Source organism: Macaca nemestrina, chromosome 11, assembly GCF_043159975.1.
Source record: "Macaca nemestrina isolate mMacNem1 chromosome 11, mMacNem.hap1, whole genome shotgun sequence".
NCBI classification, from domain to species: domain Eukaryota; kingdom Metazoa; phylum Chordata; class Mammalia; order Primates; family Cercopithecidae; genus Macaca; species Macaca nemestrina.
Window position 1 is genome coordinate 63,974,350 of NC_092135.1, and position 12,503 is coordinate 63,986,852.

The window sequence follows — 12,503 nt, forward strand, 5'->3', positions numbered from 1 at the left end:
TCCTGAGTATATCAGTGTCACCTCTCCTGCTCCTCTCCACTACATCACAACTGTAAGAGGCCAAAAAATCAGCTCCTGAAGGAAGGCTGAGGGTAAGTGTTGTTGGGCTGCCTCTTTCTATGCTCTACTCTCACTTAGTCCGGAATGGTTTTCTTTGTCTGGGTCTCTTCCTGAGGAAGTCTGTGACTAGAATAAAAAGCATGGGATTGCATAAACTGTGTATATTACTGAGTGGATATGAATAGGATATAAGGATAAGGAAGTTTATGTTGAGACTAAAGAGATGAAGAAAACCATAAAAGGAAAGAAGAAAATAAGAAAGAAAAGGGGTCAGGAGAGAAACAGAAAGGCAGAGAGAATGCCCTCCTCTACAGGTCTTAGAAATCAGTAATTTAATATATTAAAAACATAATATTTCAAGTATCTTCTTTCTTCTCTTAGTTTGATTTGTCAGATCATTTTGATGCTAGTAGATACTTACTTTCGATTATTCTACCAAACCAATAAAAGAAACTGTGTGTAATATGAGCAAGGTCATTGCAAATTTGTGTAGCCAATAGAACTGTTTCGTGGCTATAATTTTCAAAGTGATTTTCACAGATGTATTACAAATATGCTTGTGTTTTGATATGAGATTGTGTGTGTTCATATGTGTTTGTGTATGTGTGTTGTGCATGTGTGTGTGGAAGAGTGGCGTATGTGAAATTTTCTGACAGATGCTACGTGTGAAAATTGTAGTTTTCAACTACTGCAAAGCCTTCATGCCATAGTGAAATCCCACTTAGACCTTTGTTGTGCTAAATTGAAATCCAGAGTTTGAATGTATGAATCACACCAAAATATTCTACAGGTAAAGCAAGCCTATTCTTAAAAGCATAAGCACTGATGGAAAACCAAACTACGTTCTCTCTTAAAGTTTCAAAAAAGGCACTTACGCAAATGTAATGACAGTGAAATCGAGCCAGTTCCATGGATCCCGAAGGAAAGTAAAATCTTCTAAACAGAATCCCCTTGCAATAATTTTTATAAGTGATTCAAAAGTATATATTCCTGTGAAGGTGTATCTGAAAACAAGCATCCAACAAATTTGATAAAATAACAGTGTTTTTTCATAGCATACCAATTTCTTATCACTCTATCAGCAGAATAGATGAATACTAAAAAAGAAAACTAAGCAGATGGACTTTATTTTCATACAAATAAAACATAGCCCTAAATTTAAATTCAACTTTCTAACACACAAAGAGTTGTTTTGTAAAGTGTCTTAAGAGTAGTGTGAGAAATACAAGGTATATTAAATCTATCTAGACATTGTCTGAAATGTCTTGGTATTTACATAAATAAACATAGTCTCCTGAGAAATATTTAGTATGTTTACATGATGGAATAGCCAATCAATACTATTGCAGAAGCATGAAATGATTTCCTTTCAGGGAAAAAAAAAAATCTCAATTTTAATGGTGTTCCAAGAATGAGAGGGAATTGACAAACTAGCATGCCTTTTTTTTTTTTTTCTACAAGATAATTTAACTTACTTGGAATAAAGACTTCTTTAAAATCAAAGTAAATATTTCTAGGGTTACAAAAAGTAAACATTTAATTTAGAATAAAATTCTTGTGATAATTCAGAAACTTAGGTGTTTCCAAAGTTTAAATCTCCTACTCAGAAATTGGGGTGTGAGAGTGGCATAAAATCACAAAAAAACTAGGGCAACGGAAAACCTGTGGGGCCTCTCATATTAACTTCAATACTTTAGAATTTTTTGTATATAATATTTATTATTTTCTTCAAAATGTCATTTTTCTTACTGGTTTCAGCCTGGAAGTGTCTAGGAAAGGAAACACTCTTGGAAATACGTTGGTACAAACATTACCTTCAATTGAAGGTAATGGCAAAAACCACAATTATGTTTACACCAACCTAATACTTCTGTAGCTGTTACAGGTCAGCAGCTGTATAGTAACAGGCACTACAAATAGGAAGTGTGGGCAGGTGAGCAGCTATGGTTAGAGTAGCCCAACTTCAGTTATCACAAATCTGGCCTCTCTGCCTCGAAGGTATCCCCAGAACAGAGACACCATCAGTATAGTTAGTAATGCTTCTGGTTTCTGAACACTCTTCAACATTTCCACTTCTGTTAGTTTAGTTTTCAGTCTACCGAATTTTCAAGTTCTACAATCCTGAAACTTTGGATTATTTTTCAATTTGTTGGTGTACACGCTTGGAACTATATTGACTTGACATGAAGTGAATGTGCCTGTTGGCAACGAAAACTTTGTGAGGTTCGATATGGCATTTGTAACTAACTCTTTTTGATTTTCGACTCAATGAATTTATCTGGAATTTAACTGGAACAAAGGTCTACCATACTGTCTCTTTTCTGCAATTGCTTTGACCACATTTGGTTTGGCTACTGTAGATTTTAAAGAAAAAGGAGTAAATGTCCAAGAGTGCTGGTCTTCTGGTAAACACCAGGTACAGGCGAAAGAGAGCAATAATCAGGTATAACGCCAGCAGGCCTGAGGGCCAATGAACATTGTCCTCTTGCTGAGTAATTTTGTCTAGAAATGACTTTAATAAAATGCTCTTCAGTTTTATTTTTAAAACTACAATAAGACACAGTTTCAAACTCCCAAATGTAGATATGTTATTAAAAATATAAGTTGAACTTACTCTACATTCTTTGTCCAGTCAGGAGGGTTACTCATTGTCATAAACACACAGTTTGTCAAAATAGTGCACATAATTAGCATGCTGAATAATGTAGGTTATTGTTAAGGAACGCACAAAAGAAAATCAAAATCCAAGTGCTATACTACAAAAAGCTAACACTGAAAAGCCCAAACTGCAGCTTAGCCAAAATTCAGGGATAAATGTATTGTGGTCAAGTCATCTAATCTCTTTAAATTTCAATTTCTGCATGTGTAAAATGTGGGTAATAATATCACCTTCACTGAGTATTTGTATAGATTAAATGAGATAATGTATATAAAAGCATTATATCAGTATAAGGTGTTGTTTTTACAACTATTATTAAATCAATATATTCACCTCCCAGAGAACTTCCGTGGGAAGACTATTTTCGTGCTACCTGGAGTTGCATAGTTTTTCAACAGAAAGTATTGACTTGAGCTCATTCAGGCAAATAAACTAGTAAATTGTTGAGGAAGACCACTTATCTGCAATATTGTAATTTCTTAAACACATCTTATCCAACATAGTTCAATGCATGAAAACAATTTGTAGTCAAAGTACGGCACGATGCTAATTGTTCAGCTGCTCTATTTCGACTGAGTTATGCAAGTGCAGCAGCATTCGATAACATTAAAAGTGAGTATTCTTGAAGATTGGCACTTAACATGATGGGAATGTAATTAAAATGCAACACAGCAAAGTGATGTTGGCCAAGTGACTCAACCTCTCTGTGCCATTGCCTTGTATCTCCTCCTACTTCTCTACAATGGAGCTAATAATATACTCATTTTGTAATGTAATCATTTTTACATGCAGATTAAACGAGTTAATATATTGGAAATGCTTGGAACAGTCGCTGTGCATAAGTAAATATACTCTAAATGGTAGCTAAAACAAATGAACAGATATAACAGAATTATAAAACTGAAAGGGACCCTAAAAAATAAGTTTTATCACTATATTTTAAAAATCAGGAAAATAAGGCCTTACTAAGCTCTAGAGGAATTAGATAAAGGGCTCAGGACTAGAATATAAGTTTCCTGCATTAAGATCCAATATTCTTTCCACTATAGTTTACTGCCAAAACAAAAATTTTCCATAATTGAAAAAGAAAGTTTTCATCAAATGACCACATGATGGCACTACGAATACAAACTGGGATAAGGAAACTTCCGTAAGTGTAAAAACCCTGATCATATGATTTTTATGTTTCAAATCTTTTAATTTTAGTAATAGCATATTTATACCACTAAGAAATGCCTTGCTATCATATTAAAATTAGAATGGCTTTTTAAATTTTAGAATCCTTTAAAAAATAGTATGAGCTTATGATAATTATAATGGTCTTTGAATACCTATTATTGTCAAAGCTATCAAACAAGATACACTCAGAAATGAATTGTTTTGCTAAACTGATCAACAAATGAATGTAGTTGTGAAGTTCTTTTTAACACCATGAATCATGAAACCAAATCCCTTAAGACCATTTGGAAATATATGCCAACTTCTCTCATTAACTTCCAGAGTCTTTACTAAGCAATCAGTTTTGCATGGCAGCATCATAACTCATGACTTGAATTTGAAATTCAGCCAACATTCCAGTTCTTCCTTCACAAAAATCATCAGGAAATTTCAAGAATTAACTAAGTACTGGCCAAAGACTCTTGACATTCTCTGACAGAAAATATACTTAAAGATTTATTCTAAGATACATTGAAGTGTTTTATATCATAACTATGGATAAACTTGGGTGTGGAAGTAGATTTTTCTGTTATTATATCATTGCTCACTGCAAATTCTACACCATCACAAACTTTGTATAAAGATGGTAAAGGTAAATATGATTATCTTACTTTAGATTTGTAGGATTCAATACATATAAGTGTTTTTAGACAGATAACAAAAGTACATAAATACATGTTTATACATAATATATAAAATGTTAAAGACTGAATGTTTCAGTAATGTCTATGTGATTAATGAACTTTAAGAATGAGGCTTATATGACAAAGATGCAAAATGAGAGTGATGAAAACTATAGAATATGGACATTTCCCAACTTAATTTGATATTTAGCTACAAAGTGCTTACAGATTATGTACAAATAGTTAATATTAATCACTTGAAAAAGGATATGAATGTACCAAAATCTTAATAGCTATTTTCCTAAGAGGATTGAAGGGAGTTAAAATGTACAGGGCAGAGGTGGCACTGAACCGGAAGATGGCCTTCCCTTTATTCAATACTATAAAAGTCTGTAAGACAGGAACACAACATACAAGCATGAAAGTATAAACCACTTAAACTCTGTTATCTACTTTCTGTTACTTGTCATAATAAATTATTCTAAAGTTAAATGAGAAAGCAGCACAATCACAATTTCTAATGTGCACCATGAAAACAAACTGTCACTGGATCTCTTCTTAATTAGAGAGGAAATCCAATGATACCACTTACCTTTTACCTGATACTTACCCTCAAGGTTATTGTACATAAGACAATTAGCCAAAAGAAGTCATTTATTTTCTTGATATTTTAAGTGTCTGAGTTAAATGAAAGTCTTAAATGGGTGCACATTTCATTTCATTCCAAAAAACTTAAGGCACTACATTCTTTTTATAGTAATTTCAGCTTTCCCAATTCAAGTATCTTGAAAATTAATCCTGTGGAACGCAAAATCATTCAATAGAACTGATACTATTTTTGAAATAAAGATTGTTTTTACCATCTATCCTCATAAAATAAACATTATCACTCTCTTCATAATAGAAAATAAAAACAGTCATCATCAAACCCACTCTTGGGTTAGATGGATGTAATCCAATAATTGATTTCCGGAGGCCAAGTTCCCTGGAGAGCATCCGTTGACCAGGAGTGCTAAATTCTGTACTGGGATTTCTGAGTTAGCTGACATATTGAATTCTAATCCCAATTGACTTCCTATCTTACGTGGTGCTTTCTTATCACAAAGGAAAAGTTCAAAGCCCCTAAAGAATCCAGGATCCATGAATGTGAATGAAATTCCTTCCAAAAATTAGACTTATTTGAGATCAATTGGCAGTGGGCAGATAAAACATTAAAGCAGCAACATGCAAAGGTGTAAAAAGAACTCTGGCCCAGTGTTTCCCAAGGTGCTTACTTATATAGACAGAGCCAGGGAGAAAGCCTTTCTCTCTGTGAAGAAGATATTTGTGGAAGGAAATTTTAAGCATCATTTTAAATTCACTCATTCTTCAAAAGCTCTCTTTTTTAAGCCTTAGGATGCATATGTGCACAGATCATGTTATGATATAGCAAGCATTAACTTTTTGTTTATTTTCTGCTAAGAATCTTTGATAATAGTTAATTGTCTATAGTCTTAGCTCATTAACAGATTTCCCCTATACTTGCAGGATTTTCTAAATTCAAGTAAAGCAAACCCACCCTCCCACCCCTCTACCCACTAAATATTTATGGAGTTGGTTTTTTAAAATTAATCACTTTCTATCTGGTATGGGTAGAAGTGTCCTAAACTGGCTGTGAAAGTATGGTCCCCCAACTGGTACTGGTTAAGTAGAGATATGGAGAGTCCACGTTTACAAATTTGTAGGGCAATTTGACCAATTAATGCTGTGTCTGTTTAATAATAAAAAAGTAAGGGGATGTTGTTGTGGCCCTGTTTTTCATTTCAGTTTTCTAGAAATTAATTTTTACTTCATTTTACAGAAAAATAGAGACCTCACCTCCTCAACAGAGTTTGAGAAGCACTGCTCCGAGTCTCAACTCTGCCTGCATTCCCTCTATCATCTTTGAAGGAGTATGAGTCCAGAAAACAGATAGAACTTTACCACAAAGTCCATTTGAAGGAAGGGAGAATTTCACCTGTGCTTACTAGAAGAACAATCACCTGTGTCAACAATACTTAGCCCTCTTTTTCTCTGATTCATTCAGGGACAGAATGAATGACATTGTGAGATCGTCGTAAATCTGAACAGACTTGTGCAATGCAAATGCCTTTGCCGTGGGGAATATGAGCACGTGGACACAGAAAGGTCCAAAGTGAGCTAGCTCAGGACTAAATATGATTCACCTTTCAAACATACTGCATATACTTCCTTTCCCCCAAAATATGCTGAGTAAAATCTGATAGAAATATTAGGGGCTGAGACGGCCGGGCACAGTGGCTCACGCCTGTAATCCCAACACTTTGAGAGGCCAAAGTGGGCAGATCACCTGAGGTCAGGAGTTTGAGACCAGCTTGGCCAACATGGTGAAACCCCATTTCTACTAAAATCACACACAAAAAATTAGCTGGGCCTGGTGGCGGGTGCCTGTAATCCCAGCTACTTGAGAGGCTGAGGCAGGAGAACAGGAGAATCGCTTGAACCCAGGAGGCGGAGGTTGCAGTGAGCCAAGATCGCACCACTGCACTCCAGCCTGGGTGATGAGAGCGAAACTCTATCTGAAGAAAAAAAAGAAAAAAAGAAAAAGAAATATTATATATAATAAATATATATATAAAAAAATAAATATATATATATATATTTTAAAATAAGAATCTCTTCACTTTTAAAAGCCAATTTTGAAACAAATACTAGTGATACAAAGAGATAATGAGAAAGAAATGACAATCCATAGATGGCCTAAATCATGGGCTGGAGTGTGAGGATAATCAAGATGGTACTGTTTGTACCTCCGTGGATAAGGAAAATAACCAGGCTCATCCTAAGGAGAAAAGACCATACTTAGAAGAAAACACCTGTGATGCTGGCTCCTCGGCCACTGTTCAGCCCAAACCATGACCAGAGGTAATAGATGACCAAAACAGAAAAGACAGACAGGGAGTGGTAAAGTAAAAGGAAAAGCTAGAGATCTAAAAGAAGGGAGGGGAGCATTTCTGCCCCGAGTACTAAAAAGTAAAAGAGGCAAGATTCAGAAACCAAACACAAAAGGGTCCAAAAAGGGAGTCAGCCTAGAAGTAAAAAGAGCGGAGGATTCTAGACAAAAATAGGGGAAAAGTGGGGACAGAGACAAATCTGTTAAAGGACACAAAATTACAGCTAGATAAGAGGAATACATTCTAGCTTTCCACACCACTGTAGGATGACTGTAGTTAACATTAATTTATTATATAGTTTCAAATAGCTAGAAGGAAGATATTGAATGTTCCCAACACAAAAAGTGACAAATGTTTGAGATGATGGATATGCTAATTACTCTGATCTGATCACTATACATCATATGTATTGAAACCACTATATGCCTCATAAATATGTACCATTATTATGTGTCAATTTAAAAAATAAGATAAAAGGAGGTATAAAGGGCAGAAACTCAGCAAGGGTGAGTTTAATGAAACCAAAGCACTCCCAATGCTTACATGTGATTCTAAATCTAAAAGTCCTTTGACATAGATAAAATTAATACTTTGACACAAAAGTTAAAAACAAATGGGCATAATTATCAATTATTCAAGCCTTAGATGAAAACATTTACTGATTTTTACAGTGTATTCCCTTTATTCATTTATAAAATTTAAAGAATGTGTAGAAGATTATTTTGTAACAAGATTTATAAATGCAATGGAAAACACTTGCAAATTGAATTTATAAATGGAATTAGTAAGGTTTTACTGACAACGGTATTTGTTTTGCTTTAATTTTTCATAAGACATACTGTTGTGCAAGACATCCTTGCTACCCAGGAAGCTAGCAATAAGGCCAACAGTAAAGGACCATTTTTTATAGGATTTCTTCTGTGAGAACTCCACTTTTCTCAGATTGAAACATACATGCTTACGTGCAAACTTCATAGATGTAGCTTTAAGGTGTTGATGGATTTTAAACAGCCTTCCAATAAAGCAAAATTACCCAGACATGTATAGCAACCCAATATGTATAACTTTAAATATGATAGCACTTTCATGTCAGAGTAAGTTCCATCTGGAATGTCAATTTTATTATTTGTAATGATCTTATGTCTATTTCCTCAACTGTCTGTATCTTACCTCCTTGTAATTGCTTATACAGCCAAGAAGCCAATCATTCAGTTTATAAGTGTTAAGAATTAATAAAAGGATACTTGTTTCCAAGGACTCTCAGATACAACTTTCTCCCACTAGTGGTATTGATGATATTGAAGGGAGGGAAGAGTCTGAAGGAAATATTGTTTACTTACAACCAATAAGTAGCTCTAGAGTTTTCAAATATATAGATATTTGCCTTCCCTGCTATACATATAAGAAAGGGCTCCAAGAGGGAAGAGTTCAAAGACTAGCTAAGATATTGCTGTACCTTAAACTGTATAAACAAATATTATGCAGCTTTAAGCTAATCAAGATTTATGAACTATTAAATTGGGTGACTTTTTAAAAACTTTTTAAAATAATGTATTGGTTAGCTTATTATAGTGAAGTATCTTAGCATCCTTTAAATCTAATTAGTTCAACAAAGATTTCATTAATACAACTTATCAGGAAAATTTTTATTCCATTAAGTCATTTGAATAAAAAAGAAACAGTTCAAAGTTGATGGTGGAAGAGAAAAGGTTTATACAGTAGCATCTAGCTGGAAACAAACCTATCTTTACTGCCCAAGGTTCATAGGAACATTGACATGACTGGCTCCACTTACAAGCGGCAAGACTTTGTGGTTTAGTACAATTCAGTCACACCTATGATTATTCTTAATATTTGTCCTTCAGTTCATTTGTTATAGGGCCAAAACAAATGCTTTAATTGCAGTTCTACAAAGAAATAGAACTGTTAGAAATTAATAACATCATTTTAACACGTGGATAATTTTCTGTTTCAAAACAAATTTTGAAGTATGGCATTGTGACTGAGGTAGCAACTAGATTTTATATACGAAAAATCACTTTACGGACTTATTTGCAGGAATGTAACATTCATACAATAGGGGTTGTTGTACCTTGTCACTTATGTCTTCATATACAGGTACCAAAGTTATTGAGCATATATACAATAAGTTGGTAATTATGTATGAGCATTGCAGACATCCAGAAATGAGCAGGGACCTAGTTTAGGTCCAATTGTTAATTTCAATTGATTTCAATTCAAAATACACATATTAACTGTTTAGTACAATATTTGCAATGCCCTGTGCTACAGTCTAAAGAGAAAACAAAGATACGTAGGTTATGACACCAAGACATTTATAAACTAGGAGATTCTCAACTATTTTTTTTAATAGAATATAGAAGAATTGATGAAGGTTTACCTTGACCAGCACTTTCCAACAGAAATATAATGTAAGCTACAAATCTGAGCTACAGGTATGATTTTAAATTTCCTGAGAGCCACATTAAAAGAAAAACAAAGCAGGTGAAATGAATTTTAACCCAACATATCTGAATTATTATCATTTGGGAATGAAATAGATATAAAAAATTTTTGAGGTATTATATATATTTTTTACTATCTCTTAGGTCTTTGAAATTTGGAGTCACACTTACATATTTCAAGTACTCAGTAGCTACACAAGGCTAATTAATCTCCGCTGTATTGGGCAGCACAGCCCTAAACTTAAACCATCCATTGTTCAGCAAGCTCATACCTTCTTCAGCAATCCTTGCCATGTAAAAATAATTTCTGGTTTTAAAGAAAAAGCAAGAAGTAAGTTATATAGAAAAATTGGTAATAACTCTGGTAATTAACAGTTTAATAATCTGGGAAGCAACATTACAAAAATATAAGTGTGATTTGTTTTATCTTAAGAGTGCAAACTCTGAAATTAGATTTCTGGTTCAAAAGCTAACTTTGCTGCCTTCTAGCAGTGTGATCCTCAACAGGTTTCTTAACATTCTGTGACTCAGTTACCTCACTTGAAAACAGAATAAATGTACTTAGCTCACAGACTTGAAGCGATTCCAATTTAGTTGGTCAGATTTTGATACCTAGTTTTTATACTTTAAATAAGTAATCCAGATGATTCTGTCGTAGCAGGGCTCTTAATCTGTTTTTGTTACCTAATGGTTATAAAAAATCACAAACCATTGCCCAAATATCAATGATTATGTTGTACATGTGGATTGAAATTTTGCCCCTTGATCTAACTGAATAGTTACTAAGAAAATAATTATGTTATAATGATTTGGTAGCAATTGCTATTTATGAAACTATATTTGTTATTATCTAGTAATCTTTTCTTGTTTCTGGGCTTAGAGAAAGTGATTTGTTTACAATTTTTTCCCATGACAGACATTGAATTTAACAAGCCATGCTTTTCCAGTTTCTTTTTCTCATTTAAATATAGCCATTACCTTAACTTTTATTTCAATCTAGGTGCCATATTCTTCAAAGTACATAGTTCAAACATAAGCTCTAACTTTGTGTTTCATCTAAACATTATTGAAACATTGCCAATTAACAGGACTGACTCCAAATTTATTGCACTTTCCTACTCTTGAAGTAAATCTACTGGCAAAGAAAAGAAATAACACAGGAAGGTGAGCTACGATGATGAACAACACACAAAATGTAGAATGTACTACTGGTTGGTTAAATTTATCCTTTAGCTTCAAAGTTTAAAACAGGTAATTTCCAACTTGTACATGAGCTGTGTTCCAAAAATGCATTTGGAAGTCAATTGTTTGGAAATGTGAATATATATGTGTGAATACATGTGTATCCGTGAATATTCTCGCAGATACACATATATCTCTAGATCCACAAATCTATCAAACTGTTAATGAAGTACAATTCTGAATTAATGGCACTGCAAAACTTTATCACTATGTGTAAGAAAGTGCTACTCTGAAAAAGATAGTTTCTTTCCTTGAAATAGCCCTGGAAGTCAGACCAGAAAAATTATCTGGCTCTAGCTCCTACCCAGAAGTGCTATTAACTTTTTCATAGCTCTAAGCTGCTGGCTTGGGAAGTGGTTCCAGCATGAAGGGGCAGAGTTAGAGCCATGTTGCAAGAGGAGAGATGCTTCAAAGTTTTGGGTGTGAAGAGCAGCGTAGATGGTCAGGAGATTCCATTAGTATAATACATATCTCTGGGGACATTTCTTATGCTGGGCCAATTCCATGGTATATCACTTTTTTCCCAAGGACTTTAAATGGTCTCACCTACTTCCCTTAACATTTATTATAGCCTGTGAGTTCGAGCCAAGATTTTCTTCCTTTTCTGGCTCACTGGGAGATGAAAAGTTTTCTTGCAGGCTTTCTATCTGACTCTGAAAAGAGTATGCCATATTTAATATTTTTTCATCTCCTAGTCTCATTCAATTTTTTCCTTTCAACCAGGGATAATCAGACTAAACAACAATCTGTGTCACTTGCCTACCTGTGTGCCACCAAGCTTTAATATATAGCCTTCACCTAATGACAGATGTGGTCCTTAAGTCACAGATGACAAACTAAAATGCCCACAGAGGCTAAGTGACAGTAGGTACCTGCCAGTTTTAGGCATATAAGTCAGTGATGCCTGAACTGATATTTCAAGAGAAATCCTTAGATGTATAATTTTATGTGTGTGTGAAAGACTTTCTGATTTATAAATGCTAGAAAATAATTCAAAATTATAAGTAATTTTGTTAGTTTAACAAAACATGTCTGTGAACTCCATGCCTCATAGTCAGTTTTTAAACATTGTTGCCATAAGCTCACACAAAAGAGAAGAATTTGTACCTAGAGAAGAATCTGTAAAATTGCTTGTTCCTAAGCTTTAGCTGGGTGGGATGGGGGAGGGTTGGGGCCGTTGGAGGAGATAACTCTGCAGAAGGTGCATCGCTAGAAAGTGCCTAACTAGGCTTTTGTCAGCCAAAGCTGCAGAGCCCTCAACCTCTTCTCCAGCAGAGAGAAGAAA

At 34.3% G+C, this 12,503-nt stretch overlaps 1 protein-coding gene across 6 annotated transcripts in view; it reads right to left on the reverse strand.

Annotated features, from left to right (window-relative positions):
- The window catches only part of LOC105483300 (sodium channel protein type 1 subunit alpha), a 136,742-nt gene that overhangs the window by 65,354 nt on the left and 58,885 nt on the right, over positions 1 to 12,503 (reverse strand). For all 6 annotated transcript variants that reach the window (XM_071072884.1, XM_071072882.1, XM_071072879.1 and 3 more), the window contains exons 4-6: positions 4,830 to 4,950; positions 2,675 to 2,762; positions 936 to 1,064 (exon numbers count right to left, since the gene is read on the reverse strand). In XM_071072884.1, coding sequence (XP_070928985.1) covers positions 936 to 1,064; positions 2,675 to 2,762; positions 4,830 to 4,950 — 338 coding nt within the window. The remainder of the gene's footprint in view (positions 1 to 935; positions 1,065 to 2,674; positions 2,763 to 4,829; positions 4,951 to 12,503) is intronic.